This window comes from Lithobates pipiens, unplaced genomic scaffold, assembly GCF_037356315.1.
Source record: "Lithobates pipiens isolate NorthernLeopardFrog02 unplaced genomic scaffold, aLitPip1_a1.2 Scaffold_19, whole genome shotgun sequence".
In the NCBI taxonomy this organism is placed as follows: domain Eukaryota; kingdom Metazoa; phylum Chordata; class Amphibia; order Anura; family Ranidae; genus Lithobates; species Lithobates pipiens.
Genome location: NW_027507764.1, coordinates 433362045 through 433388760, shown reverse-complemented (window position 1 = coordinate 433388760; position 26716 = coordinate 433362045). Strand labels below are relative to the sequence as shown.

General features: G+C 45.7%; 1 protein-coding gene across 1 annotated transcript in view; it reads right to left on the bottom strand.

Annotated features, from left to right (window-relative positions):
* Positions 1-219: 219 nt before the first annotated feature.
* LOC143997160 (meprin A subunit beta-like) overlaps positions 220-26716 on the bottom strand; it is a 42805-nt gene continuing 16308 nt past the window's right edge. Inside the window, exons 3-4 of the mRNA XM_077492619.1 lie at positions 4193-4358; positions 220-423 (exon numbers count right to left, since the gene is read on the bottom strand). Coding sequence (XP_077348745.1) covers positions 285-423; positions 4193-4358 — 305 coding nt within the window. The 3' untranslated portion in view covers positions 220-284. The remainder of the gene's footprint in view (positions 424-4192; positions 4359-26716) is intronic.

Here is a 26716-nt window from a genome sequence, read left to right as displayed (position 1 = left end):
GTGACACAGAGGTTCCAATCCTATAGCACTTTCCAAAAAAAAACAAGTGTTTTTTATGATTTATTAGTGGCTTTGTTGGACAAATGTATCTCCATTTCCTGTCCCAGTGACAAAACAGGAAATGAGGGGACATTTCTCCAAAGGTGGCACAGTCAGCAGTAAAAATCTGATAGAGGTGGTAACTCTATTCTATAGAAAACAAAAACAAACAAGCAAACATTTGTGTTTGGAATTTCACTTTAAATGTTATTTATTTTAATATAACAGCCCACATTCATTGGATGTCATACTACATTCACAAGAGTAAGCATAAAAAGAGAGAGTAGTGCACATAAGGAAGACATGGTCCACACGGTGCCTTTGTTCCGGATCTCCTTTTCACATCTGTTTCCCACATACCACCGGTCTCCAGATGTTTTACACCTGTAAAAAGTGTATTTATTAATCTGTGATATACCCAGATATGCATATTCAGTATAGAAAGTAATGCAAACAAGGTCTAAATATTTTGCAAGGGGCACGTGAAATAGTTTAAGGTGGAACTAGGATTTAAAGGAGAATTGTTTCCAAATAATTCAAAAGTGTCAATGCCACTCCAGACTCTCTAGTGTACTGTAACATTAAGCAAATAAAGCTGTAATGAAATATGACATCAAAGTGAGCCATTTATATTTCTTTCAATAGCATAAATAATATATGCTGCCCTATGCACCCCAATACACACAGCACCATGCCCTCTGATACATGCGCCACATACCCCTAATGCCATAATACTAATCTAAGAGCTCCCATATAGCCCAAGAGGCCAGAGGGAGACCCTCAGCTCAGCAGTCTTCCTTCACCTGGGGCTCCGAGTCCTCACTGATAGGAAGCTCTGCCAACTTGCTCCACATCTCTTTCCTGCCAACTTCACTCCATCTTCCTGCAGAACCAGGTGCTGAAAGTCAGTGCACTCCAGGCCTGGTACCCACTGCCACTTTGCAGAGTTAAAGGGGGAGAGGAGGCTGCTACTATACTGCAGCCACAAAGGTAGAGAATGAAGACCTTAGTTAGCTGCCAAGTTAGTCAAGGTGAAAAAAAGCAAAATGTCAATCTAGTTCAACCAACAGAAAAAAACCCCCACAAAATACAGAATCTTTAACCCACAGTTGACCCAAAGGAAGATCAAAAAAAAAGCCCTACGGGCATGGTGCAATTTGCTCCAGTAAATTCCCCCAGGAGGCAACCAGGTATCTACTGAGCTGGCCAGAACTAGTTTTTAGGGAGTCTATTCCACAGCTCTTACTGTAAATAAGCCTTTCTGTGCCCCTTTGTATCCTTTTTTTTATAACATTAAATCATATATTTATTACCACCCTAGAGAAGGAATTACCTTGAATGCCATGATTGCTTTATGTGAGATGTATTCTATTTTTTATAGTCAATACCATGGTTTTTAATTATGTGTCATTTTTCTTGCATGTTATATACAGTATAATAAAATATTGAAACTGGACATGGAAGGTGATCTATTTATATACTTTTTTTTTTAAAATATATATGTTTAACACCTTCCCGCCCTATAGCCGAAAGCCGGCTACAGCGCAGGCTTAATTTGCCGGGAGGGCGTACATGGATGTCCTCCCGTAATCCTGCTGTCTGTGAACCTCCTGTGGACTCAGCTGATCACAGATCTGGGGAAGGAGCCAATCACAGCAGCCCTTTACCACGTGATCAGCTGTGTCCAATGAAAGTTGATCGCAGAAGTAAGCACAAGACGGTTATCAGCTTTCCTTTTCTCATGCTGACAGCATGAGGAGAGAAAAGAGAGCTGATAAATGGCTTGTGCTAAAAGGACATCGGCACTGATAATCAGGGCACTGATTATCAGTGCAGTCCCAATATTGCCCACCAGTGCTCTCAATTAGTGGTCAGCAGTGCTGCCAATCAGTGCCTATCAGTGCTGCCAATCAGTGCCACCTATCGGTGCCGCCTATCAGTGCCCATCAGTGCCACCTATTAGAGCCCATCAGTACCACCTATCGGTGCCCATTAGAGTCAACTATCAGTGCCCATCAGTGGCGCCTATCAGTGTAGCCTCATCAGTGCCACCCGTCAGTGCCACCTATCAGTGCCGTCTGATCAGTGCCACCTCATCAGCGCACATCAGTAAAGGGAGAAAGATTACATGTTTGCTAAATTTTATAACAAACTATGAAAAATGTTTATTTTTGTATATTTAGCAAAAAATAAAAAACTCGGTGGTAATTAAATATCACCAAAGGAAAGCTCTATTTGTGTGTAAAAACAAAAAACAAAATGTAATTTGGATACAGTGTTGCATGACTGCGCAATTGTCATTTAAAGTGTGACAGTGCTTAAAGCTGAAAATTGGCCTGGTCAGGAAGGGGGTAAAAGTGCCCGGTAGGAAAGTGAGGAATGTACTATATTTTAGGTGATATTTACATCTTTGTGTTTTGGGCTTGTAGCATCCTACGTTCTGGGTTCATTTGTATTGCATTTGATATTTGCAGATTCTGAATCCCTTACTTTGGATTTCAGATTCAAATTACACAAAGGCCGTGCTTCATTATTTTTTCTCCCAATGAAGGTATAGGTGCCAGTTGAAGACATAAGACAATGTAATTCCCATGTGTCTGATACAGCATCTTGATTCAGCAGTGTCACCTTAGTTAGTAGTTTATTTCATGTGACAGGTTCACATTACCCTTTATACATCAAACAACCATTGCATTATGTAGGGCAGCCCCCGTAGGAGCCGCTGGTGAATAGGGGTCCTGCACAGCCAGGCACACCAAATTTCTACAGGCTCGCTTGGAATTGGAAAAGTTGTATTTTTTTTATTAGGGGTTAATAAACTTGAATAGGAATAGGGTTATTATGGAATGCTCACTTGACTGGAACAAAGTCTCTTCAGGGACACTCAAATATATTCACTCTCTGTATACACTCCTCATCCTCCAGTACATCACTTGCTTGCAGGAACAACTTAGACCCAGCCGGAACACTGTTTGACGAATGTGGCAAGGCACTCAGCCAGATCAAGCAAAAGCCCTTTACAGGCAGGGACTGCGGGCCCCTTTGGTGTGTAGAGAAAAAGTCCAGTGTCCTGCTACATACCTGTAACTACTGATCCCAGCACCACCTCTTCAGGCACTGCCAGCCCACCTGGCTACAGCTGCCCCTTTCACTAGCCCTCCTGGCTACTTCCTACAGTCCTCTCAGACTGCCACACTCACCAGCCACACAACTGTGTTCTCCCTGAAGGTATCTCAGATGTGCTAGCTGGCTCCTGTTGTCCTCATTCTTGCTCCCGTGCCTCTGGACAGGACAGACTAGGGGGTGGCTACCCTCAAGGGCCACTGACAGCCTCCTCAACACTATCTCCAGCTTCCACCCAAACTCTGCACTGCCCCTGCTGGCCTGACTGAGTATTCAAGAGGGGCCCACCACCTATCAGCCCACTTGCTGAGGACCGGCCAGGGCCCTCCTCAACATTCCAGGCAGCTCCTCCCAGCCTCCATTCCATTCCTCCGGAAGCCTCTCCAAGGTTCCAGCAAGCAAGAGGAGGCACCAGAGGTTTCGCCTTATGAGTCCTCCAGCCTCCCTAGATCACTCACCCCGACCCAGATTAAACACAGACTTGGCTCCTAGCCAAGCCTAAATTTACCTACATTACAAAAATAAAGCTATGTACAGCCTAACACTCTACACTAAAGGGTGCTTCAATTACTTGAAGTCACCTGGCTGTAAATGGTCACCCTATCTGCCCTCTGTTCCCCGAAGCCTTCTGGGTTTACAAGTGCAGCTTAACTCTTGGTGGCTCTCACAGCTCCCTGCCTGCCCTTAACTCACAGCAGGGACAAGGGAGCTGCTGATGCAGGGGCAGTGTGAGATGGGGCAACATGTAGTAAGGTGCACTCAACACATAATGTGTTCCTGGTATTTATCACCCCTTTAAGATCCTCCCACTGTCAATGCAATTTGGCCACACCCACCATTTGATGTGGTTTGGCCAGGGGGGGGGGGGTGGTGAGTTCCTGGACCTATTCTCTAAGATAAAAAGCCCTGGATAAATGCATATAGTCTTGCGTATACAACTAGCCCTTTAAGGGCAATTATAATGCTGATGCAATGTGGCCCACAATGAAATTGAGTTTGACACTCCTGTACTGAGGCAAGACGTTTTTACCTGCATGCCGGCTGCTGATTTTCCATAACACAGATTCCATCATTCAAACAGTTATTTTCTGCGCACAGGACTGGCACTTTGGGTGGTGGTGATGTGGGTGGTGGTGATGTGGGTGGTGGTGATGTGGGTGGCGGCAATGGTTGTGTCCGTCTTAATTGGGAAATATCTGTAGAAATAAAGAAGAGATAATGGTTTTCTGTCTCTGTTGAGGCGCTGATAAGCCTGTATAACTAATACACAAAGACAATGAAAGAAGTCGAAGTACATTACATTTGGTTATATATCAAAAACAATTTATTAGATGCGTTAGAGCCTATCCCAATACACTTCAAATAATGTGTATGAAAAAGAAAACAAAAAATGTGTAGCTGCCAATTTAAGTGTGGGTGATTCATCTAGACTTAGGCCATATATATATATATATATATATATATATATAGATAGATAGATGTATATAAATAGAGAGAGAGAGAGAGAGATATAAATAATTTATAGGGGATCAGAGGGGTAAAAAGCCGGCTCAAATAGTTCAGTAAAGTAAAAATGGCTTTATTCAGCAAAATAAACAGAAGAAACGACAGGCTTGTCTTGTAACACAGGTGCAGATGTAGGAAAAGTTCAATCTCTTTAGCCAACAGGCTGATATATAGGTAAAGTACATGGCTCTAGCCAGAGCTACAGTCTCTGATATGGTTTTGCTCACCCCAGCAGGTACGCAATCCAGCAAAGGATCCTTTCACACAACATGCTGCTGTGTCTCTCTTTCTCTCCTACTCAAACAGCTCCCCTCTAACATTTTCAGCCCAGCTGGCAATAAGCAGATCGGAAAGGGGAAGTAACTGCCCTCTTTGAGTCACTTTTGAGCCTTACCTTCTATACCTTACCGTATGTATAGGCATATAACACGCGCCGATGTATAACATGCACCCCAAGTTTAGGAGGGAATTTTAAGAAAAAAACCTTTTAGGAGGGAAATTTAAGGAAAAAAATTAAATTTAAATGCCCATCAATGCAGCCATATCAGTGTCCATCTGCAGCCTTGCCCATCCATCTGCAGCCTTGTCCAGTGTCATTGCAGCCGTGTCAGTGTCATTTGCAGCCTTGTCAGTGTAGCCTTGTCATTTGCAGCCTTGCCCCAGGGTCATTTGTCATTGTAGTCTTGAAGTTTAAAGATGGTGCCGTCGAGATACAGAGTCCTGTGTATCTTGGCGGGTCTCTGGTCCTCTCGGCAGCTCTCGGGTCCTCTCGCAGTCCCGAGCAAAGCCGAGAGTAGCCGAGTGTACTCAGCTCTGCTCACAGTCATGCCCAGTCCCTGTGTTATGTCCATCATAGGGTGGGACTGGGCATGACAGTACACTCGGCTATGTATCTCGGCGGGGGCCCATGGGCTTGAGCCCAGTCAAGCCCAATGGTAAGTCCAGCCCTGCACGTAAGGGGGGCATGGTCTGACACTAGCTTGAACGGCTGGCCCAACAGGTGGTAACAGGGTGTCTCCAATGCCCATTTGATTGCCTATAGTAGCCCACAATGTTGAGGAAGGAACGCACTTGTTTCTTTGTGAGGGGCCATTTTTGGATGGGCTTGACCTTGTTTAGTAGGGGTTTAATCATGCCCTTGCCTACAATATAAACCAGGTAGCAGGCCTCCTCCAACCCAGTCTTGCTCTTTTCTGGGTTCACTTTGAACTCTGCTCTCCAGAGTGCATCTAAGACCAACTGGACTTTTAGCAGGTGGCTCGCCCAGTCATGACCAAAGATGAAGATGTCATAAAGGTAGGCTCCTTAGAAATCCTCATGGGGTCTCAGAACTAAATCCATGGCCTGCTGGATGGGGGCTGGGGCCCCATGCAAACCAAAGGGCATTCCGGCGTATTGCCATTAGCCCTCTGTAGTGAAAAACACAGTTTTTTCCTTGGCCTCTAGGGATAGTGGAATCTGCCAATATCCCTTGGTCAAGTCCAAGGTGGTAATGTAACGGACTGGTCTTAATCTCTCAATTAATTCATCTACGTGGGGCATGGGATACACGTCTGGCTTGGAGACTTCATTTAACTTGCGGAAGTCATTGAAGAACCGCCAGGTTCGAGTTGGCTTGGGTACAAGGACTATAGGGCTGGACCAGCTACTTGAACACTCCTTAATGATCCCAAGGTCCAACATGCTCTTAAGCTCAGCTGAGACGACCTTCCGGCAAGCTTCGGGTATGCGGTAGGGTTTGAAGTTTACCCAAACGCCAGGGTCTGTAATGACATTCTGTTCAGTTACCAAGGTTAGGCCTGGTATGTTTGAAAAAGTGTCTTGATTCCTCTGCAAAAACTTTCAGGACTCCTGTTTGTGTGAAGGGGAGAAAGCCTCTGCAATCCCTACCTTCTTAATCTGAGCGTCAGGATCTTCTGGGACCTTCATACTGACTGTCAAAACCTCTCTATCTTTCCACGGTTTGATCAGGTTGACATTGTAAATCTGGTAGGGTTTAGGTTTGGTAGGCTGATGAACTTTGTAGTTGACCTTCCCTACCCTCTCAACCACCTCAAAGGGTCCTTGCCACTTAGCGAGAAACATATTCTCCATGGAAGGCACTAACACCAGCACCCGATCCCCAGGTTTAAACTCTCTGTAGGTTGTATACATGACTTTGGGCGTTTTGGGCAGCCTGCAAATGTTTCCCGTACTTTGGGCATAACTTTTGTTATTTGGTCCTGCATTTGAGAGATGTGTACTGCCACACTCTGATACGGGGAAGCTTCTTGTTCCCACATCTCTTTCATTATGTCCAGTAGTCCACAGGGTTGTCACCCATAAACCAATTTAAATAATCCCGTGGAGGCCTAGGGTTCCTCTCTTATGGTAAACAACAAGGGTGGCAACAAGCAATCCCAATCCCAACCATCCTCCTCCACTGTTTTTTTAGCATTCCCTTAAAGGTTTTGTTGAACTGTTCCACTAACCTGTCAGTTTGTGGGTTATACACTGAAGTATATAAGTGTTTAATCTTAAACACTTTACAGAGTTCCTTGATAACTTTTGACATGAACGGGGTAGCTTGGTTTGTCAAGATCTCCCGTGCAATGACCTTGCATGAGCAATTTTTTAAAGGGACTGCTTCCGGATACCGGGTGGCATAGTCAAGGACAATTAAAATGTATTGTTGTCCCTTAGCTGACTTGGGTAAGGGCCCCACCAAGTCCATGGCTATGCAATCAAAGGGAACCTCAATAATTGGAAGCGGTACCAGCGGACTTTGAAAATGGGGGGTTGGAGCGATTCTTTGACATGTGGAGCAGGACTCACAGTAGTATTTCCCAATATACACCGGGCCAAAAAAATGCTGTAAAACCCGTTCCTGAGTTTTAGCGGCTCCAAAGTGACCCCCTTTACAGGTTCTGAGACAAAAACCTAGCAGCAAGGCAGATAGCTTGTACATAGACCTCCCACATCCTTACATTCACAGGGCTGTTAGATCATGAATAATCCCATGAACTTCAGCATTGAGCTGGTGTTTTGAGAAGGGAACCCACTGATTTATTTATTTATATTTTGAAGCCCTGTCTAATGCTGCTTCAAGTGTGCTCTTTCTATTTCTATATGGATTCTCAAGGTGTGCCCAACCAAAGTATCTTCTTTTTTCCAGTTCATTTCAAGGTAACACATGTTTTATTGATTGTTGTCCATGTATGTGCATTTACACAATACACATACACAATACACTGATAATGCCAATGGGCACACCAAAGTGTGAATGCAACCTTAATTATTGACTTATCTCTAGGTCACATTCTCTTCTTTTTTTTTTTTTTTTTTACAGAACTTAAAAAATTCAGTTCACATGAAATGATCTCAGATGTATATTGTACTCATTATATATACCTATTGTATTATTAATAAAAATAAGGTTCAGGGTAATTTTATACCACAGTTTCCTGGTTCAACTTTGCAGCTTTCTGGGTCATACCTCTGCTACCAGCCTCCTCACTGGACAATTAATTTTATTAATTATCTATTTTTAGGCTCCATTCACACTAGGAGCAGAAAAAACGTCAATGTTTTTAGCTTAAAAACGTGGCATAAAAGACGCAAATTGAAAGCATATTGTACAAAGTTTAGTCGAGTCTATGAGAGTTTAAGAGAATTTAGTTTTTTACTAAAAAAAAAACGTTGAAACTTGATGTTCAGAAGAAATAAGAGGAGTTTAGGAGAGACTGACGTTTTTACAGCTCTTAAACTTCTCCAGAAAACACGATAGAGAAGGGGTTTTTTTCCTGCCTCTGAACGTCCCCGGCAGAAAACGCCTGTAGTAGTCATAATGTGCAAACACACATAGAACACAATAGAAGTGCTTCTAGAGGCAGGAGAAAAAAAGTCAAATGCCTGTAGAATCAAAGTTTTTTTAAGTCCAGAGTGCATGGAGCCTCAATGAGTAAACAAATAACACAAGAAACTATAACATAAAACCAGGTACTACATGTTTTTATACCATGACTACACCGGTAGAAATTTTTGATTTACAAGATGGGCTGAACAGAATTACTAATCCTTTGCAATTCACATACAGTATATGTGCAGTATATGCATTACAGAACTGAAGAAGTAGTTTGGATAAGCTGCAAAACATATTTCATAATACAGAACAAGCCCTGTTGACTGCGACTAACCACAACTTTCTACACCATGTACCTTCACAGACATACAATAAATACAGATAAATGGATAAATGAGACCCTTCACAAATATACAATATATTACTAGAGATGAGCAAATCTGCCCTGGTTCAATTCACAAGGGGTTCATTAAATCCTGCTAAATATCTGTGAAATCGAAAATTGCTGTAAAGCCCACTGAAGCTAATGGGGACAAATCTTGATATTACGTTCTGCCCATTTTCATGGATAAGTGGTAAGCTATTGTCAAAAAGGGCATGGGAAACAAATTTTTCAAATATCAGGTTTGAGAGATGCCTTAAAGCTGTGCATTGTTTTTACAAACCAACATGGTTTTAAGGAACATTCTCTGTAGTGTACATTGGCAGCTAGTTTGGCAGACATCAGTAGCACAACAATCTACTTGTGTGTGACTGATATCCAATAAAAAAGGATTTTTCAGATGGCTTGACCAGCTCATCCAAAATACCAAAATATATTTTGTTGGATAAAAAGTTGGCCCTCTTTCTCCTCCTCCACTAATCTTGCCTGATCCTTTGAAATTGACTACAGCTGGAGTTGGCAAAATTGCTTGAGCACTTTGTTTCTAGCTGAGACTGCTGGAAAGATAATAGCGATGTGCAGCTCTTCTATGGATCTCTATAACCTCTTGAACAGTATGGCAATAAGGTGCTGGGTTGGCACTTGAGTGCCAAGGAGGGGAGAAGAGGATATACTTAATTGCTGAATGAGGGAGTGCAGGCATATCTCATTAGACAGAAAGCATCAACTTCCATCTGGAGCTGCACAAAATCTACACTAGTAGTTTTGCAAAAAAGTACACTAGTCTCACATTCTGAATGCCACTTTTTCAAAGCTCTTTGCACTTCAACCTCTCCCATATAATATAACAAACATTTCTTGTCCTGGGTGGCCCAGAATAGCAGATTCCCAGTTGCCATTTTTTTATTTTTTGTTTTTTTTCACATTTATTTATATTTTTTAGTTTATTATTTGGTATCAATGCAGAGGTCAAGCTGCACACAACAGAGGCCAGGCATGTCTGCAATTCCTTCGCTTTTACATCGCAGCCTTCCTCTTTCCAGGAACACAGCAGCCAGTTTTTATTTTTCTTTATATGTATTTAAAAATAAGGGTAGACAGCAGAACAAAGTTAAGGGTACAATCTTACAGCCAAAAACCTTTCCTTAAATCAGGACTGCCAAAAAAAAAAAAATCAAAAGGCAGGCGTAAAATGAGAGGTAGAGATGCTGCTTGTGAAAGTAGTAGGCGACAAGCATTGCTAACGCACACAACTTCCTCCTCCACCACCTCCTTCAGCTCCACTTCCATCTCTATCTATTTTTCATCCAATCTCACCATAGCTCTGCCAAACAAGACTGATCTTATCCTCTTCCTTCATGTAAAGCATGATTTTTATCTTCCTCACTTTCTCAATGTGGTTGTAAACCTTAAGCCGCGTACACACGGGCGGACTGTCTGGCCAACTTAGTCCGTCGAAACACATTTCAGCGGACAGTCCGCTCGTGTGTGGGCTTCAGCGGACTTTTTCAGCGTGCAGTCTGGTGGACTAAGTATTTCGGAATTTCCGTAATACTGTCCGTCATACTTTGGTTTCAGCGGAAATCCGCTCGTAAGTAGGCTAGTTCGACGGACTAAGTATGGCGCATGCTCAGAAAGGATTTACACGGCGAAAGGTTGCATTGCTGTGTATTGGACTTCCTATTTCTAGTCCCGTCGTACGTGCTGTACACGTCATCGCTCAAGCTTTCGACGGACTGTTTGTGCATCCGTGTGTGGTCAAGTCTGTTCATTCGAAAGTAGGACGGACTGTCCGTCGGATTGTCTGACGGACTAAGTTGGCCAGACAGTCCGCCCGTGTGTACGCGGCTTTAGTCATAAAATTTGAACAATGCACATATTTCTGTAGTGTTTACCTGTCTATCTTCAAAGCTCTAAGTGCTGTCTCTCTCTGGTGCTTTGTTCCTCTGGTATCAGCAGCTCTGTATGTTCCTTTGTTCCTGTGTGCTGTCTGGAGGGGGGGGGGGGGTGTCCCTTTCCTACAATCAGCTCTCACACTGTATAAGAGCTGGAACTGCACCTGACCACCTGTAGTCTGTTGTATCTAATTCTTGGGCATAATTGACAGAACATGCTGGGAAAGAGAATAGCAATAGTGCTGATGGTACAGCAGCAGGTAGGAACTAATGCGCCCCTAAATCAAACCTGGAAAATCACTGATGCAGAAAGTCTACCACAAAGGTTCTGATTTGTTAAAAATATATTTATTTCAACTTCTCCCATAATTATTGTAAATTTCCTGGCTTGTGAAATCCCAATATACAGCAACTAATGTTGTGAACCCCTCTGATGTAACACAGGCAGGTTTCCGTTACATCAGAGGGGACGGGGTCACCCATACGTCACGGGGAACCCCGGGTTTCCCCTTGCGTCAGAGGGGGGCGGGGTCAGGTGACGGGTGGCCCCGCCCTCCGTATATAAGAAACGTCAGGCCGCCGGAATCCTTGCAGTGTCTCCACCGCGGAGACAGAAGAAGGATGTATTCGCTGCGCTGGATGAGATGAGCCATCGCTGGAGAGATCACCATCCGTCGCTGGATAGCAAGAGTGGATTACCACCGCTGGAATCTTTTTTTAATTTTTTTTATTTTTAATAAAGATATTTTTCAAAAGTGTGTTTGTCTTATTTAACTATTTTTTACACTTTCTTTGTGAAATGGTAGGGGTACTTTTGTACCCCCTTACCATTTCAAACGGGGGGGGCCGGGATCTGGGGGTCCCCTTGTTAAAGGGGGCTTCCAGATTCTGATAAGCCCCCCGCCCGCAGACCTCCACAACCACCGGCCACGGTTGTGGGGATGAGGCCCTTGTCCTCATCAACATGGGGACAAGGTGCTTTGAGGGGTCACAGACCCCCAAAGCATCCTCCCAATGTTGAGGGCATGTGGCCTGGTACGGTTCAGGAGGGAGGGGGGCCGCTCTCTCATCCCCCCCCCTCTTTTCCTGCGGCCTGCCAGGTTGCGTGCTCGGATAAAGGGTCTGGTATGGATTTTTAGGGGGACCGCCACGTCAATTTTTTTTAAATTTGACGCGGGGTTCCCCTTAATATCCATACCAGACCTGAAGGGTCTGGTTATGGATATTTAGGGGGAACCCCACGTCAAATTTTTTCTTAAATTTGAGGCAGGGTTCCCCTTAATATCCATACCAGACCTGAAGGGCCTGGTAATTGAATTTGGGGGACCCCCACGCTTTTTTTTTTACTTATTTATTTAGTTTTTTTATCAATGACTTTCAATGAGTGTTTTCTGTATTACGGAACCGACAATTCATAATAGCTGCGAGTGATTTTAAAGGACTTTTTTTCCTGCATAAATGACACTTTGTGCAGGGACAGTTCTAAGCACCAGAAACATGAGCCCCTTCACAGGCATACTATAGACACCCCCCCCCCCTACGAAATTTAAAGGAATATTACACTTTTATTGTTTCACTTTAATCATTATTAAAATCACTGCTCCTGAAAAAACGGCCGTTTTTTAAAACTTTTTTTTGCATTGATACATGTTCCCTGGGGCAGGACCCGGGTCCCCAAACACTTTTTAGGACAGTAACTTGCAAATTAGTCTTTAAAATTAGCACTTTAGATTTTGAATGTTGGAGTCCCATAGACTTTAACAGGGGTTCTAAAGTATGCTATATACTAGCTCCGTCGAATCTTCTTTATACATTCGACAGACACCATAAGCCTTAAAGACAGATTCGACCGTAATTCATGTGGATTTTCGGACAAATGCAATTTTTGAACGAAAAACGAAATAAATAAAAACGAATTTTCGGGAGTAACTAAATAAATTAAGTTTTCGGACGAAAACGAAATTCCGAAACGAAATATTTTACTCTGCACATGTCTAGTGGCTGGGGAGAATGCTGCAAGTGGTGACCCAGTTGCATTTTTGGGGGTTGCCGGATTTTGAATACCCTTTCCATCCTTACTGGCCTCTTCCTGTGTGTCTTTCTCTATAGACAGGAGGGGAAGGGCAAGCAGCAGCAAAATTTAAGCTTACAATGCTATCACCATAGACTGCCCACTTCCCCCCACCTCCCCCCTTCAAGTCAAGTTAATCCAAAAAAAATAAAAAGATTGGCAAATCTAAGAGGAGAGATGGAGGTGCTTCCACATGGAAGTAGTAGATGGTAGCTAGATAATGTGACCCTTTTTTCTTCCCGCTTTCCCTCCTCCATCTCTTCTTCCATCTCCTTCTCTATCTATGTGGTTATAGCACAAGGAGATGCTCTAGAGCAGTTGTCATCCACCCTGTCCTCAGGGCCCACTAACAGGCCAGGTTTTATGTATTACCTTGGGGAGATCTAGACTAGAATACTACAATCACTGAGCAGCAAATTATATCACCTGTGATTTATTTCAGTTATCCTGCAAATCTGGCCTGTTAGTGCCCGTTCACACTACCGCGACTTGTCAGGCGACTTAGCCGCCTGACAAGTCGCGCTCCGTTCTGTACTATGGAACCGTTCTAATAGGAGCGACTCAAGTCGCTCCGACTTAGAAAAAGGTTCCTGTAGTATTTTCGGGGCGACTTCAGGCGACTTGCATTGACTTCTATACAGAAGTCATTTTGCAAGTTGCCGCTGAAGTCGTGTGCAGGTCGCGTCTGTGAGTCGCGCTGCAAGTCGCGTCGCCCCTGTGTGAACGGGCACTTAGTGGGCCCCTAAGACAGGGTTGATGATCACTGCTCTAGGGAGCTGGGATTATATGGGGAGGAAAATGCTTACTGAAGCATACATGGTGAAAAATTAATGAAAACAACCCTTTAATCCAGTCATGGCCTGGGCAGTCCCAAACTAACATATTTCTACCCACCAATACAATTTTTTAAAATATTTTCATTTTTGCTAAACAATTACAGATTTTCTTTTTTAAAACTTTCACTATTTTATTTTTTCTCCCATAAGGCCTTCCTTTCTCTGGTCAAGCAAACAAGGGCAGGAATGGCAATGCAAAGTGGGTACAAATAATGGTGTCTGAGAGGGGATCTGTGGAGCTGCCATATTTGGTGAGAGACACGTTGTAAGGCTGGCCGCAGGCCAGCCTGTATTTGTAGGAGGAGCCTGAGAGGGCTATTAAACCTCCTCCTCTGTCAGGGCCAGTGTCGTAAGGTTTTCTGGGTGGGCGGCAGCAGAGCCTGTCTGGGGTTCGGGCTTGCTGTTTTCTGGGTTGGTGCGACGTCCATCCCCCCATCTCTGGGTTTTCACCTGGGTGGTGGCCGCTCTGCTGTCTGCCTTTCAGCCCATGTTCCAGCAGCACGTGTGGTGGGGGGGGGCAGTCCAGCCATCCTTCACCACCCTCCGCTCCCTCTGGATAGCATGCCGCCCGCGTTCATGCCAGGGGGGAGCGGGGGTGCATCTGTCATTTTTTCTTTCACATCATCACTCTCCCTGCCCGCCCCAAACCCACGTGGCGGCCAGCTGATTCTCCCTGGGTGGGGGGGAGGGGGTGATCGTCCGCCGCGTGGCTCCGCTCCCATACACGGCTGTCACCAGGAGCTGCATAGAGCCCACCTGGTGATCGGCGGGCGCTAGATCCTCTCTCCCCTTGTTCATGTGGCGGCGGGGGAGGGGGGAGTCAGGCTGCTGCTGGCTCCGCTCTCCGTAAAGTCCATCACAAAGAGCCCATTCTGTTTGGTTGACCGCCCGCTGGATCCCCGGGGGAAAGGGGGAGGTGATCGGCCGCCGCCGGCTACCCCTCTCCCCTCACACATGCAGAGCGCCCACCGTTTCTCCTGGCGGGGGGAGGGGGAGGTGTTCGGCCGGCTCCCTTTCCCCCCTCACATGTGCAGTGTACCGGCCGATTCCTGGTGGGGGGAGGGGGAGATGTTCGGCCGCCGCCGGCTCCCTTTCCCCCCTCACATGTGCAGAGTACCGGTCGAATCCTGGGGGGGGGGGGGAGGTGGTCGTCTGTCTCCGGCTTCCCCTCTCCCCTCACACGTGTCCAGCCTGGCCGTGCCTGCCGCCCACAGTCTCCCCTCAGCCCTCCTGCGGGCAGCCCGCCCGGTATTCCCGCGGAGAGGAGGGGGGGTGATCGGCCATCCTTCACCCACACTCTCCCCGGGAGTCGGTGTGTGGCTGCTAGGGAGCAAAGGGGTGTGCTTGTCCGCTCTGTGCTGTCTCGGGCAGGACAGGTCAAGGTGGAAACATATGCTGAGATTTGCCCCTCCCCATTTTCCATTATTGCATGTCAGGGTGCCAAAGCCACTATGCTAGTTACACACTACCCTAGAATTGAATTGGCTCCTTTTTTGTTTTTTTAATGATCACGTTGAGATGCAAACGTAAGGTATTTGTTGCGTGGGGCTTAACAATGATCTCTATTACTTTCTGCTCCCCAGAGATCTGCAGCATTCAGGTTGAGCTGGCTTTGCTTTCCGCAGACTTTGTCCACTTTTTATGAATCGGACACAGAGTTGATGCAGCACACAGGGCTCCGAATCCGCCCCATTAGTTAAAGGACTTGTCATTCTCAATCCAAGATTTCTACAGTGCAAGAAATGTCTCCCCTTTTATACATTGAGCTACCTTATATCTAGGGATGAGCTTCGTGTTCGAGTCGAACGTACGTTCGACTCGAACATTGGCTGTTCGTCCGTTTGGCGAAATCCGAACTCTTGGTCCGTTCGCGTCAAAATTCCTGTGGCGCGCACGGCCCACAATGCACTGCGATGGCGCAGTGCATTGCTGGCTCATGATTGGCCAAGCATGCACTGTGACCCCGCATGCTTGGCCAATCGCAGCGCTAGCAGCGAGGAGAGCCATGATTGGCCACAGGCAGGATGCCTGTGGCCAATCATAGCTCAGGCTGTGTAGTGCACGCCCCACACTATATAAGGCCGACTTTGAGGCGGCCTTGTGTAGTGTGTTGGCATCTGAAGCAGTGGGTGTTCTGTGTACCTTCAACACAGTTACACACCGATCGTTTTTGGCTGATTTCCTATCTTGCTCTTGTGTAGTGGTTATTGTCTGTGCCCTGACCGCAGTATACACCACTATATTCACCTCACCTATATAGCTAGTGATCTATCTTTAATAATAGAGCTTGCAGTCAGTAGTGTTAGGAGATGTGCGTGCTGTCTGCGTGCTCTGTACCCAGTACATACCGCTATAATCCACCTACATAGCTGTTCTCTATTTGAGCCCAATTGCCATCTGCAGGAGTTATTGGAAGTTGTGTGTGCCTCCAGCACAGCACAGTATACATCTGTATATACCCCTTTATCTCTGCTGTTTTCTGGTTATTGTCTGCGTGCCCTGACCGCAGTATACACCGCGATATTCACTAGACATGTGCAGAGTAAAATATTTCGTTTCGGAATTTCGTTTTCGTCTGAAAACTTAATTTATTTAGTTACTCCCGAAATTCGTTTTTATTTATTTCGTTTTTCGTTCAAAAATTGCATTCGTCCGAAAATCCACATGAATTACGGTCGAATCTGTCTTGGAAGGCTTATGGTGTCTGTCGAATGTATAAAGAAGATTCGACGGAGCTAACTATATAGCATACTTTAGAACCCTATTAAAGTCTATGGGACTCCAACGTTCAAAATCTAAAGTGCTAATTTTAAAGGCTAATTTGCAAGTTACTGTCCTAAAAAGTGTTTGGGGACCCGGGTCCTGCCCCAGGGGACATGTATCAATGCAAAAAAAAGTTTTAAAAACGGCCGTTTTTTCGGGAGCAGTGATTTTAATAATGATTAAAGTGAAACAATAAAAGTGTAATATTCCTTTAAATTTCGTAGGGGGGGGTTGTCTATAGTATGCCTGTGAAGGGGCGCATGTTTCCCGTGCTTAGAATTGTCCCTGCACAAAGTGTCATTTATGCAGGAAAAAAAGTCCTTTAAAATCACTCGCAGCTATAATGAATTGTCGGCTCCCGTAATACAGAGAACACTCATTGAAAGTCATTGATAAAAAAATAAATAAATAAATAAATAAAAAAAAAAGCGTGGGGGTCCCCCAAATTCAATTACCAGGCCCTTCAGGTCTGGTATGGATATTAAGGAGAACCCTGCCTCAAATTTAAGAAAAAATTTGACGTGGGGTTCCCCCTAAATATCCATAACCAGACCCTTCAGGTCTGGTATGGATATTAAGGGGAACCCCGCGTCAAATTAAAAAAAAAATTGACGTGGGGTTCCCCCTAAAAATCCATACCAGACCCTTTATCCGAGCACGCAACCTGGCAGGCCGCAGGAAAAGAGGGGGGGACGAGAGAGCGGCCCCCCCTCCCTCCTGAACCGTACCAGGCCACATGCCCTCAACATTGGGAGGATGCTTTGGGGGTCCGTGACCCCTCAAAGCACCTTGTCCCCATGTTGATGAGGACAAGGGCCTCATCCCCACAACCCTGGCCGGTGGTTGTGGAGGTCTGCGGGCGGGGGGCTTATCAGAATCTGGAAGCCCCCTTAACAAGGGGACCCCCAGATCCCGGCCCCCCCCCTGTTTGAAATGGTAAGGGGGTACAAAAGTACCCCTACCATTTCACAAAGAAAGTGTAAAAAATGTTTAAATAAAACAAACACACTTTTTAAAAATTCCTTTATTAAAAATAAAAAAAAGATTCCAGCGGCGGTAATCCACTCTTGCAATCCAGCGACGGACGGTCAGCTCTCCATCGATGTCTAATGTCATCCAGCGCAGCGCAGCATCCTTCTTCTGTCTCCTCCACGGAGACACTGGAGGCATTCCGGCGCTGACGTTTCTTATATACGGAGGGCGGGGCCACCCGTCACCTGACCCCGCCCCCCTCTGACGCAAGGGGAAACCCGGGGTTCCCCGTGACGTATGGGTGACCCCGCCCCCCTCTGATGTAACGGAAACCTGCCTGTGTTACATCAGAGGGGTGCGGGTCACCCCTACGTCACAGGGAACCCCGGGTTTCCCCTTGCGTCAGAGGGGGGCGGGGTCAGGTGACGGGTGGCCCCGCCCACCCTATATAAGAAACGTCAAGCCGCCGGAATGCCTGTAGTGTCTCCTCCACGGAGACAGAAGAAGGATGCTGCGCTGCGCTGGATGACATTAGACATCGATGGAGAGCTGACCGTCCGTCGCTGGATAGCAAGAGTGGATTACCGCCGCTGGAATCTTTTTTTTATTTTTAATAAAGGAATTTTTCAAAAGTGTGTTTGTTTTATTTAACAATTTTTTACACTTTCTTTGTGAAATGGTAGGGGTACTTTTGTACCCCTTTACCATTTCAAACAGGGGGGGGGCCGGGATCTGGGGGTCCCCTTGTTAAAGGGGGCTTCCAGATTCTGATAAGCCCCCCGCCCGCAGACCTCCACAACCACCGGCCAGGGTTGTGGGGATGAGGCCCTTGTCCTCATCAACATGGGGACAAGGTGCTTTGAGGGGTCACGGACCCCCAAAGCATCCTCCCAATGTTGAGGGCATGTGGCCTGGTACGGTTCAGGAGGGAGGGGGGGCCGCTCTCTCATCCCCCCCTCTTTTCCTGCGGCCTGCCAGGTTGCGTGCTCGGATAAAGGGTCTGGTATGGATTTTTAGGGGGAACCCCATGTCAAATTTTTTTTAAATTTGATGCGGGGTTCCCCTTAATATCCATACCAGACCTGAAGGGTCTGGTTATGGATATTTAGGGGGAACCCCACGTCAAATTTTTTCTTAAATTTGAGGCAGGGTTCCCCTTAATATCCATACCAGACCTGAAGGGCCTGGAAATTGAATTTGGGGGACCCCCACGCTTTTTTTTTTATTTATTTTTTTTTTTTTTTATCAATGACTTTCAATGAGTGTTCTCTGTATTACGGGAGCCGACAATTCATAATAGCTGCGAGTGATTTTAAAGGACTTTTTTTCCTGCATAAATGACACTTTGTGCAGGGACAATTCTAAGCACGGGAAACATGCGCCCCTTCACAGGCATACTATAGACAACCCCCCCCTACGAAATTTAAAGGAATATTACACTTTTATTGTTTCACTTTAATCATTATTAAAATCACTGCTCCCGAAAAAACGGCCGTTTTTAAAACTTTTTTTTGCATTGATACATGTCCCCTGGGGCAGGACCCGGGTCCCCAAACACTTTTTAGGACAGTAACTTGCAGAATCTTTTCTCTCTGTCAAATCTTTTTTCTCTGTTGAATATTTTCTCTATATAATCTTGGACTAATAGAGGTAAGGTTAAGCACATTCGACCACAGGTTCTATAGACAGATTGTTATCGTCAGAGTCATGTCGAATCTCCTATTCTATATCGAACTGTTGTAACAATGAAAACGAAAATAAAGCATTTATTTATGTCGGATCTTTCGTTTTTCGGATTTTGTGCTTTCGTTATGGTTTGTCAAAACGAAAACGAAAATAGCTGAAATTCGGACGAAAATGCATTCGGACGAAAACGAATGCACATGTCTAATATTCACCTCAGCCTAAGGCCAATTTTTCTGCCCCTGTTTAACAGGGGCGTTTAAGTACAATTTTTGATGCAATGCTTTGCAGCAGGGCTAATTCCAGCAAAAAAACTAGAGTATATGGAAGAGGTTGCAGTGTGGTGGCACCAGCAGCAGTGCCTAAGGCCAAATTTTTCTGCCCCTGTTTAACAGGGACATGTAATTACAATTCTTGATATAATATTTCACAGGAGGGCCCCTTCCTGTGCCCACCCAGAGTAACGGTGAGGACTTATAGTGTTGTGGCACCAGCACCACAACCACCAAAGGTCAATTTTTCTACCACTGTTCAACAATGGCATGTAATTACAATTCTTGATATAATCGTTCACAGCAGGGTGCTCCAGCGGCCACCAAGAGTCACTTTGAGGGCTTACAATGTTGTGGCAAAACCAACACCTTGTTCCGCCATTTCTGCAGAGCATATAGGGCAGGCCCCTACTTTCAAACATCCAACTTACAAACATCAGACAGCAGCAAGTGAGATGAAAAAAGATGGACGACAAAACAAATTATACAGGGGTGATAACCCTTCCCTATGTTTTCCAAAAAGCTTAAAAATAGTTTTTTTGACTGGAGCTACACTTTAAAAATGTACCAGTTGAAAATTACAAACCGATTCAACTTAACACAACAAACCTACACAGTCCCTGTCTTGTTTGCACCGCCTGTATACTGCTGTTCTGAGTATATAGGGCCTGGGGGCCACACGCATTTCCTTTTTTTAATATGGGTACAGGGTTCCCCTTAATATGCGTACAAGACCCAAATAGGCTGGTAATGGGCAGGGAGGGCTACCCATGCCATTTTTCTCAATGATTTTCAACCATATTGCAGGAACCAGATATAACATTAAAACCGCAAGCAGTTTTAAATGATGTTATTTCCGTTTAATGTCATTTTGTGCAGGGACTGTTCTAAACACGGGAAACACGTGGCACTTCACAGGCATACTACAGACACCCCCCAGGCACCATATTTAAAGGAATATTTCACTTTTTTTTTCACTTTAATCGTCATTAAAATCAGTGCTCCCGCCAAAACGGCCGTTTTTAAAACTTTTTTTTTGCATTGACCCATGTCCCCTGAGGCAGGAGTCAGGTCCCCAAACCCTTTTTAGGACAGTATCTTGCATATTAGCCGTTAAAATTAGCACTTTCCATTTCGAACGTTCGAGTCCCATAGACTTCAATGGGGTTCTAACGTTCGTAACGAACGTGGGGTCCGTTCGAAAGTTCTGGTGCGAACCGAACCGGGGGGTGTTCGGCTCATCCCTACTTATATCCTTATCTGCTGAATGTTTGGCTGTTTAGCCAGTTTTCACTGAGTGTACTGTAAGTTCTGCGTATGTGTTTTTTCCTAGGCTTTTTAGACGGATGCCAGGAGAGTCCCCCTTGTAGTATTTTTGGCTACATCTGGTGCCCCCCATGCCAGCTTGTGCTTTGGAAGCATTGAAAGACAATTTATGTTTTTTCCACTTTTTATTGCCCCTATTAAAGTTGTTGGTCCCCCTCCTGAGCTCCACGTGGTGGGCCGCCTCCCCCCTCCTGAGCTCCACGTGATGGGTCCCCCCACCCCCCCCTCCTGAGCTCCATGTGGTGGGTCCCCACCACCACCCCCCCTGAGCTCCACGTGGTGGGTCCCCCCTCCTGAGCTCCACGTGATGAGTCCCCCCACCACCCCCCCTCCTGAGCTCCACATGGTGGGTCTCCTCACCCCCCCTCCTGAGCTCCACTTGGTGGGTCTCCTCACCCCCCCTCCTGAGCTCCACGTGGTGGGTCTCCCGCCCCTCCTGAGCTCCACGTGGTGGGTCTCTCCCGCCTCCTGAGTCTCTCCCCCTCCTGAGCTCCACGTGGTGGGTCTCCCCCCTCCCTCCTGAGCTCCACGTGGTGGGTCTCCCCCCCCCCTCGAGCTCCATGTGGTGGGCCTACTGAGCTCCACGTGGTGGGCCTCCTGAGCTCCACGTGGTGAGCCTCCCCCCCACCTGTGCTTCACATGATGGGTTCCTCCCCCCACCCGCCTGTGCTCCACATGGTGGGTTCCTCCCCCCCACCCGCCTGAGCTCCACGTGGCGGGTCTCCCCACCCGCCTGAGCTCCACGTGGCGGGTCTCTCCACCCGCCTGAGCTCCACGTGGCGGGTCTCCCCACCCGCCTGAGCTCCACGTGGCGGGTCTCCCCACCCGCCTGAGCTCCACGTGACATTTCTGTCACAGCACTCAGTCTAGCGTTTCTGTTTCAGCGTTTCTGTTTCAGCGTTTTCCGTCACAGCGTTTCTGTGCGTTTTTTCCGTCACATCGTTTCTGTGCGGTTTTTCCATCACAGCGTTCTGTGCTGCATTTCCGTCACAGCGTTCTGTGCAGCATCTCCTGTCAGCGGTCTCTCCAGCATTATTGTCATAGCGGCTGTCCAGCATTACTGTCATAGCGGCTGTCCAGCTTTTCAGTCATAGCGGTCTGTCCAGCATGTCTGGCATAGCGTTTCTGCCCCTGGATGCCTGTCTTAGCGTTCTGCCCCGGCATGTCTGTCATAGCTTGCTGCCCCAGGATTTCTGTCATAGCGTTCTGCCCCTGGACTGCTGTCATAGCGTTCTGTCCCTGGACTGCTGTCTGCCCCTGGACTGCTGTCATAGCGTTCTGCCCCTGGACTGCTGTCATAGCGTTCTGCCCCTGGACTACTGTGGCGTTCTGAACCAGGATTTCTGTCATGGCGTTCTGTACCAGGATTTCTGTCATGGCGTTTCTGTACCAGGATTTCTGTCATGGCGTTCTGTTTTCTGTCATGGCGTTCTGAACCAGGATTTCTGTCCTTGCATTTCTGTCTCAGCTTTCAGTCGTGTTTTCGGGCTTTGCATTTCTGGCACAGGATTTCTGGCATTTCATTTATGCCTCAGCATTTCAGTCTTGGTTGTTGCTATCATTGCGTTTTTGCCTCTGGTTCTGTCACTACGTTTCGGCATCAGCATTTAGTTTCAGCGTTTTCTGTCAAGGTGTTTTTTCATCATGGCATGTTGTGTTTCTGTCTCAGCGGTTTCTGTCTCAGCGTTTTCTGTCATGGTGTTTTATCATGGCATGTTGTGTTTCTGTCTCAGCGTTTTCTGTCTCAGCGTTTTCTGTCTTTGTGTTGCTGCCAGCATGCCTGTCTTGGTATTTCAGACTTGGTGTTCAGTCTCAGAGTTTTCTCAGAGGGGCGTTGTTCACTCATGGCATACTCTGGTAGTCGTTCGTCTTTGTTGATTGTCATGTCCCATCGTGTCTGTGTCATGTTTGTACCTGGGTCAGGTAGCTAGGGCTCACACGTCAGGATCTGTCACGTCTACAGATCCATACGGGCTGAGGTTTCATTATTAATTGATTGTTGTCCACAATCTTCTCGCCCGTATACCATACGTCATACGTTGCATGTTCATTCACCACATTTATACGATTACCCACCATTGCCTGTGGGTACACTAGCCCCGAGTTTTCAGTTAATTACCTGTCTCTGCACTGCAGGTTACTCGGGCTCACTTACCACTTACAGGTGGGTGGGGGGGTCCGTCCGTCAGGTTCTTTTACGCACAGTGGTCTTGATGTTTCTGCTCATATTTCATTCTTAGTTAGGCAGGGGTAGTGTTGTTCTCTTGTCTGGTTGTCTGTCATTTCTCTAATTTGTGTTTTAGATTGGGCCGTCTTGGCATCCATACCGATATCATCCATGCTTGCTATCACTTCCTTCAGCCCGGCCATTGTAGAGGGCTAGTTGATTGGTGCTGATGTCTTTTCACCACTGGGCTGACCCTTGGGTCAGAAGCAGGAAAAAAAAAAAAAATGTTTTCCTTCAGTTGATGTCCCGTTGTGTTGAGGCCCTGGTTACTGCCCAGGGATGTATAGTCTCTCTCATGGTATTTGTTAAGTCATGTCCCCGTGACAGTCCTTGGGGGGTAGGTTGGGCAGATGTCATAATGGTTTTGGATTCCACTCTTGGCTCTGATCTTGTTTGAACTTATTGCCTAGAGTTCCACTTAGGGATATCAGTCCAGTCGTCTTTTCCGATCCCCAGCTTGTTCCTAGTAGGGGGGTCTTGGGGTATGTCCGTATCATGCCATGGGGACTATTTTCCCCCGGGAGGGAGTCTGGCCCTCCTTGGTTAAGGATTCTGTCCCAGCTGTTGGGTTCAGGCTGTAGCATGACCCGATCGTATCCAGGGGGACATGGGTCCTGCGTCCGGCATGGTTTCTCCAGGTTGACAGTATTTTTGCCATGGTGCAGGGGCCTTATCCGCTTACTCCGTCACATCCATCAGGTTTCCAGCTTTTCACACTCCTGCTAGTGGTCTTTTAGCCACTCACCCTCTTGGGGGGGGGAGGGGTGTCACTGGGCTATTTCACTGGTGGTCGTTGGGTATTTCACCTTCTTTTGCAGGGGTTTCCTCAGGCCAGGCCTTGTTCCTTTCCCCTCTCGTATCCTCTCATTTCACAAGCAGTTCATTCTCGGGTCTGGGTGTCACAGGCATCCGGCGTATTTCAATCTTTCAGGGGATGTTCAGTTGGGTTCAGGGTAGTGTCACAGGTTCGATAGGGGGTTCCTTCTCATCGCCAAGTCAGGAGTCGGTGTGTTCTTTGCCACTGCGAACACTTTCCGGTTACTTGCTGGATACGTACTGCTGCCGTCCGGGAGCACACCTTTATCCGAGATGGTTCGTTACCTTCCCTTCTTCACCTAAATTTTGTGTCTTTTTGCCCTCTTCTCAGGCATACTGACCAGCTAGGCCAAGGCACCCTTCAGGCCTTGGTTCTTAGGAGTATCGCATTTCCCGCTTGAAGACTCTGTCTACAAGTTGTAAGGCTGGCCGCAGGCCAGCCTGTATTTGTAGGAGGAGCCTGAGAGGGCTATTTAAACCTCCTCCTCTGTCAGGGCCAGTGTCGTAAGGTTTTCTGGGTTCCCTCCCACCCGTTCCCCACTTTCATACATTCTCATAGTATTTTGTTCTTATTCTTACATTCAGGGTATGCCCTCTTCTCAGGCATACTGACCAGCTAGGCCAAGGCACCCTTCAGGCCTTGGTTCTTAGGAGTATCGCATTTCCCGCTTGAAGACTCTGACTACAAATTTCAGTCTACCTTGGTCTACTAGCCTTTTTTGAGTCTTTCTCCAGTGGCAAGCAGTGAATAGCAGGCAGAAGCAAATAAATTAAGCATACAAACCTATGACCATATACTGCCCTCCCTTCTCCAGAACAAAGGCTTGAGACCTAAAGCATCACACACAAATTCGTTTTTCTCTGTACTGGAAGAAAAAATCCCCAAACCCTAATCTTATCCAGCACCTGTATGCTAGCTGCCATACCAGCTGGCAATACAGCCTTCTTCTCCCACTATAGTTCATTGGCTGGGCATGTTCCACATTAACATTTTCCCAATCATCATCACTATTTTTGTACATTATTTACTGATTTACATTTAGCTAAAATTATATTTATCTTTTTAATAGTATTTGTTCCTTGTATTGTTCCCCGCCCCCCCCCCCCCTGCACTGGTCAAGCAAACACAACAAATTTGTAATTAAAATGTTTACAAGTGATCACATGTTTGGACTACTGGCTGGTGAGAACAGGAGATCAAATTATAGTCATTGAAAAAAAACATGAATGAATGATGAAATTACCACATTGTGGCCACTAGATGGCACTTTGGAGCCTACATATTTTCTATGATAGTCATTGCTATCTAGTAGCCACAAAGGCGCAGTTTTCCAATTCACACTTTTTTTGTTTTGTTTTTTCAATTAATAACATTTGGCAGAGGATATAGAAAAGATTCAATTTTGTTGAATTTACACGGAATGAATTTACATGAACATTTGAAGGATAAACAGCTATGCAAATGTATTAAAATACACCCCATTGTGTTATGAGGAGAAGTTGCTTTGGTTACCAAAGAAACCTACTGCTTTGCCAATGCACATTGCCCAGGCATATTTCACTGGTGTCACCATTTAAAGTGGACCTTCTATGAAAATGGAAGGGCCACTCTTTTGAAAGTCTCCCAACCCTCAAAGTCAATGTGCATGCCAAGGCTATATGAAAATAAAGTCCATGCTAAAAAAAAAAAAAAAAAAAAAACCTCGGCCCTAAGCTACAAAGCTTTAAGGGGGTGGAGATGACCTCACTGCTCAAAATCCCAGAAGACTGCTCTTCAGCTCATGGCAGGGGTATATTCTCATAGGATTTTGGATGTCCACTCTGATTACACTGATTTCACTGCACAGTGTGAGCTTTTCAGAATGTGCAGTAAAAGCTTTTGTAAAGTCAGATGGAGCCTTATTTCCTGGCTGGAGGACGTCCAGCACCATCTAGATCTTTCCTCCTCAGCCTTACTGCTCCAGGCCTGCCCTTTCATTCTTTTGATTTACGTTCTCTCAATCATGGAGGTCAATATCACATGTGAGCATTACCTAGCATGGTGTGCATGTAAGTGCAGCCTGTCTAGGAACACCCACACTTCCAGACTGACATAAACCCACTAAGACATTTTGATATTTGTAACCTCTCCCAAGAACCAGCCCACTGCTTGTTTCAGGGTCCAGAGCTCTTCAGAGAAGTACAGAAATCTTCCTTTTGTAGGGAAGAGACTGGCTTATCCAAAAGCCCTTATATTGGCTCATCTACACCAGCTGAGGTATGTTTAACGGCCAGGCAATGTAGTCTGGATTCTATGGCGAATTCCCACATTAATTCACTGAACCACGGACATAAAAGGTAACTTCTCTTTTGTGGAAAAAAATAGCAAAAAAAAAATATATATATATATATATATACACACACACACACACACACAATTGTGTTAACCTCTTCCCTGCCAATTACATTTATACATACAGTAATCAGTAGCTATTTTTATCTCTGATCGCTGTATAAATGTCACTGGTCCCAAAAAAGTGTCAAAAGTGTCAAATCTGTCCACTCCAATGTCGCAGTCACAATAAAAATCGCTGATCATGGCCATTACTAGTAAAAAAATAAAAAATAATAAAAATGCCATAATTCTATCCCCTATTTTGTAGATGCTATAACTTTTGCACAAACTAATCAATATACGCTTATTTGGTTTTTTTTTACCAAAAATATGTAGAAGAATACATATCGGTCTAAACTGAGGAAAATGTTTTTATTTTTTATTTTATTTGGATATTTATTATAGCAAAAAGTACAAAATATTATGTTTTTCTCAAAATTTACTCTCTTTTTTTGTTTATAGCACAAAAAAATAAAAATCGCCGAGGTGATCAAATACCACCAAAAGAAAGCACTATTTGTGGGGAAAGAAGGATATCAATTATGTTTGGGTACAAGGTCGCATGACCGCGCAATTGTCAGTTAAAGCGA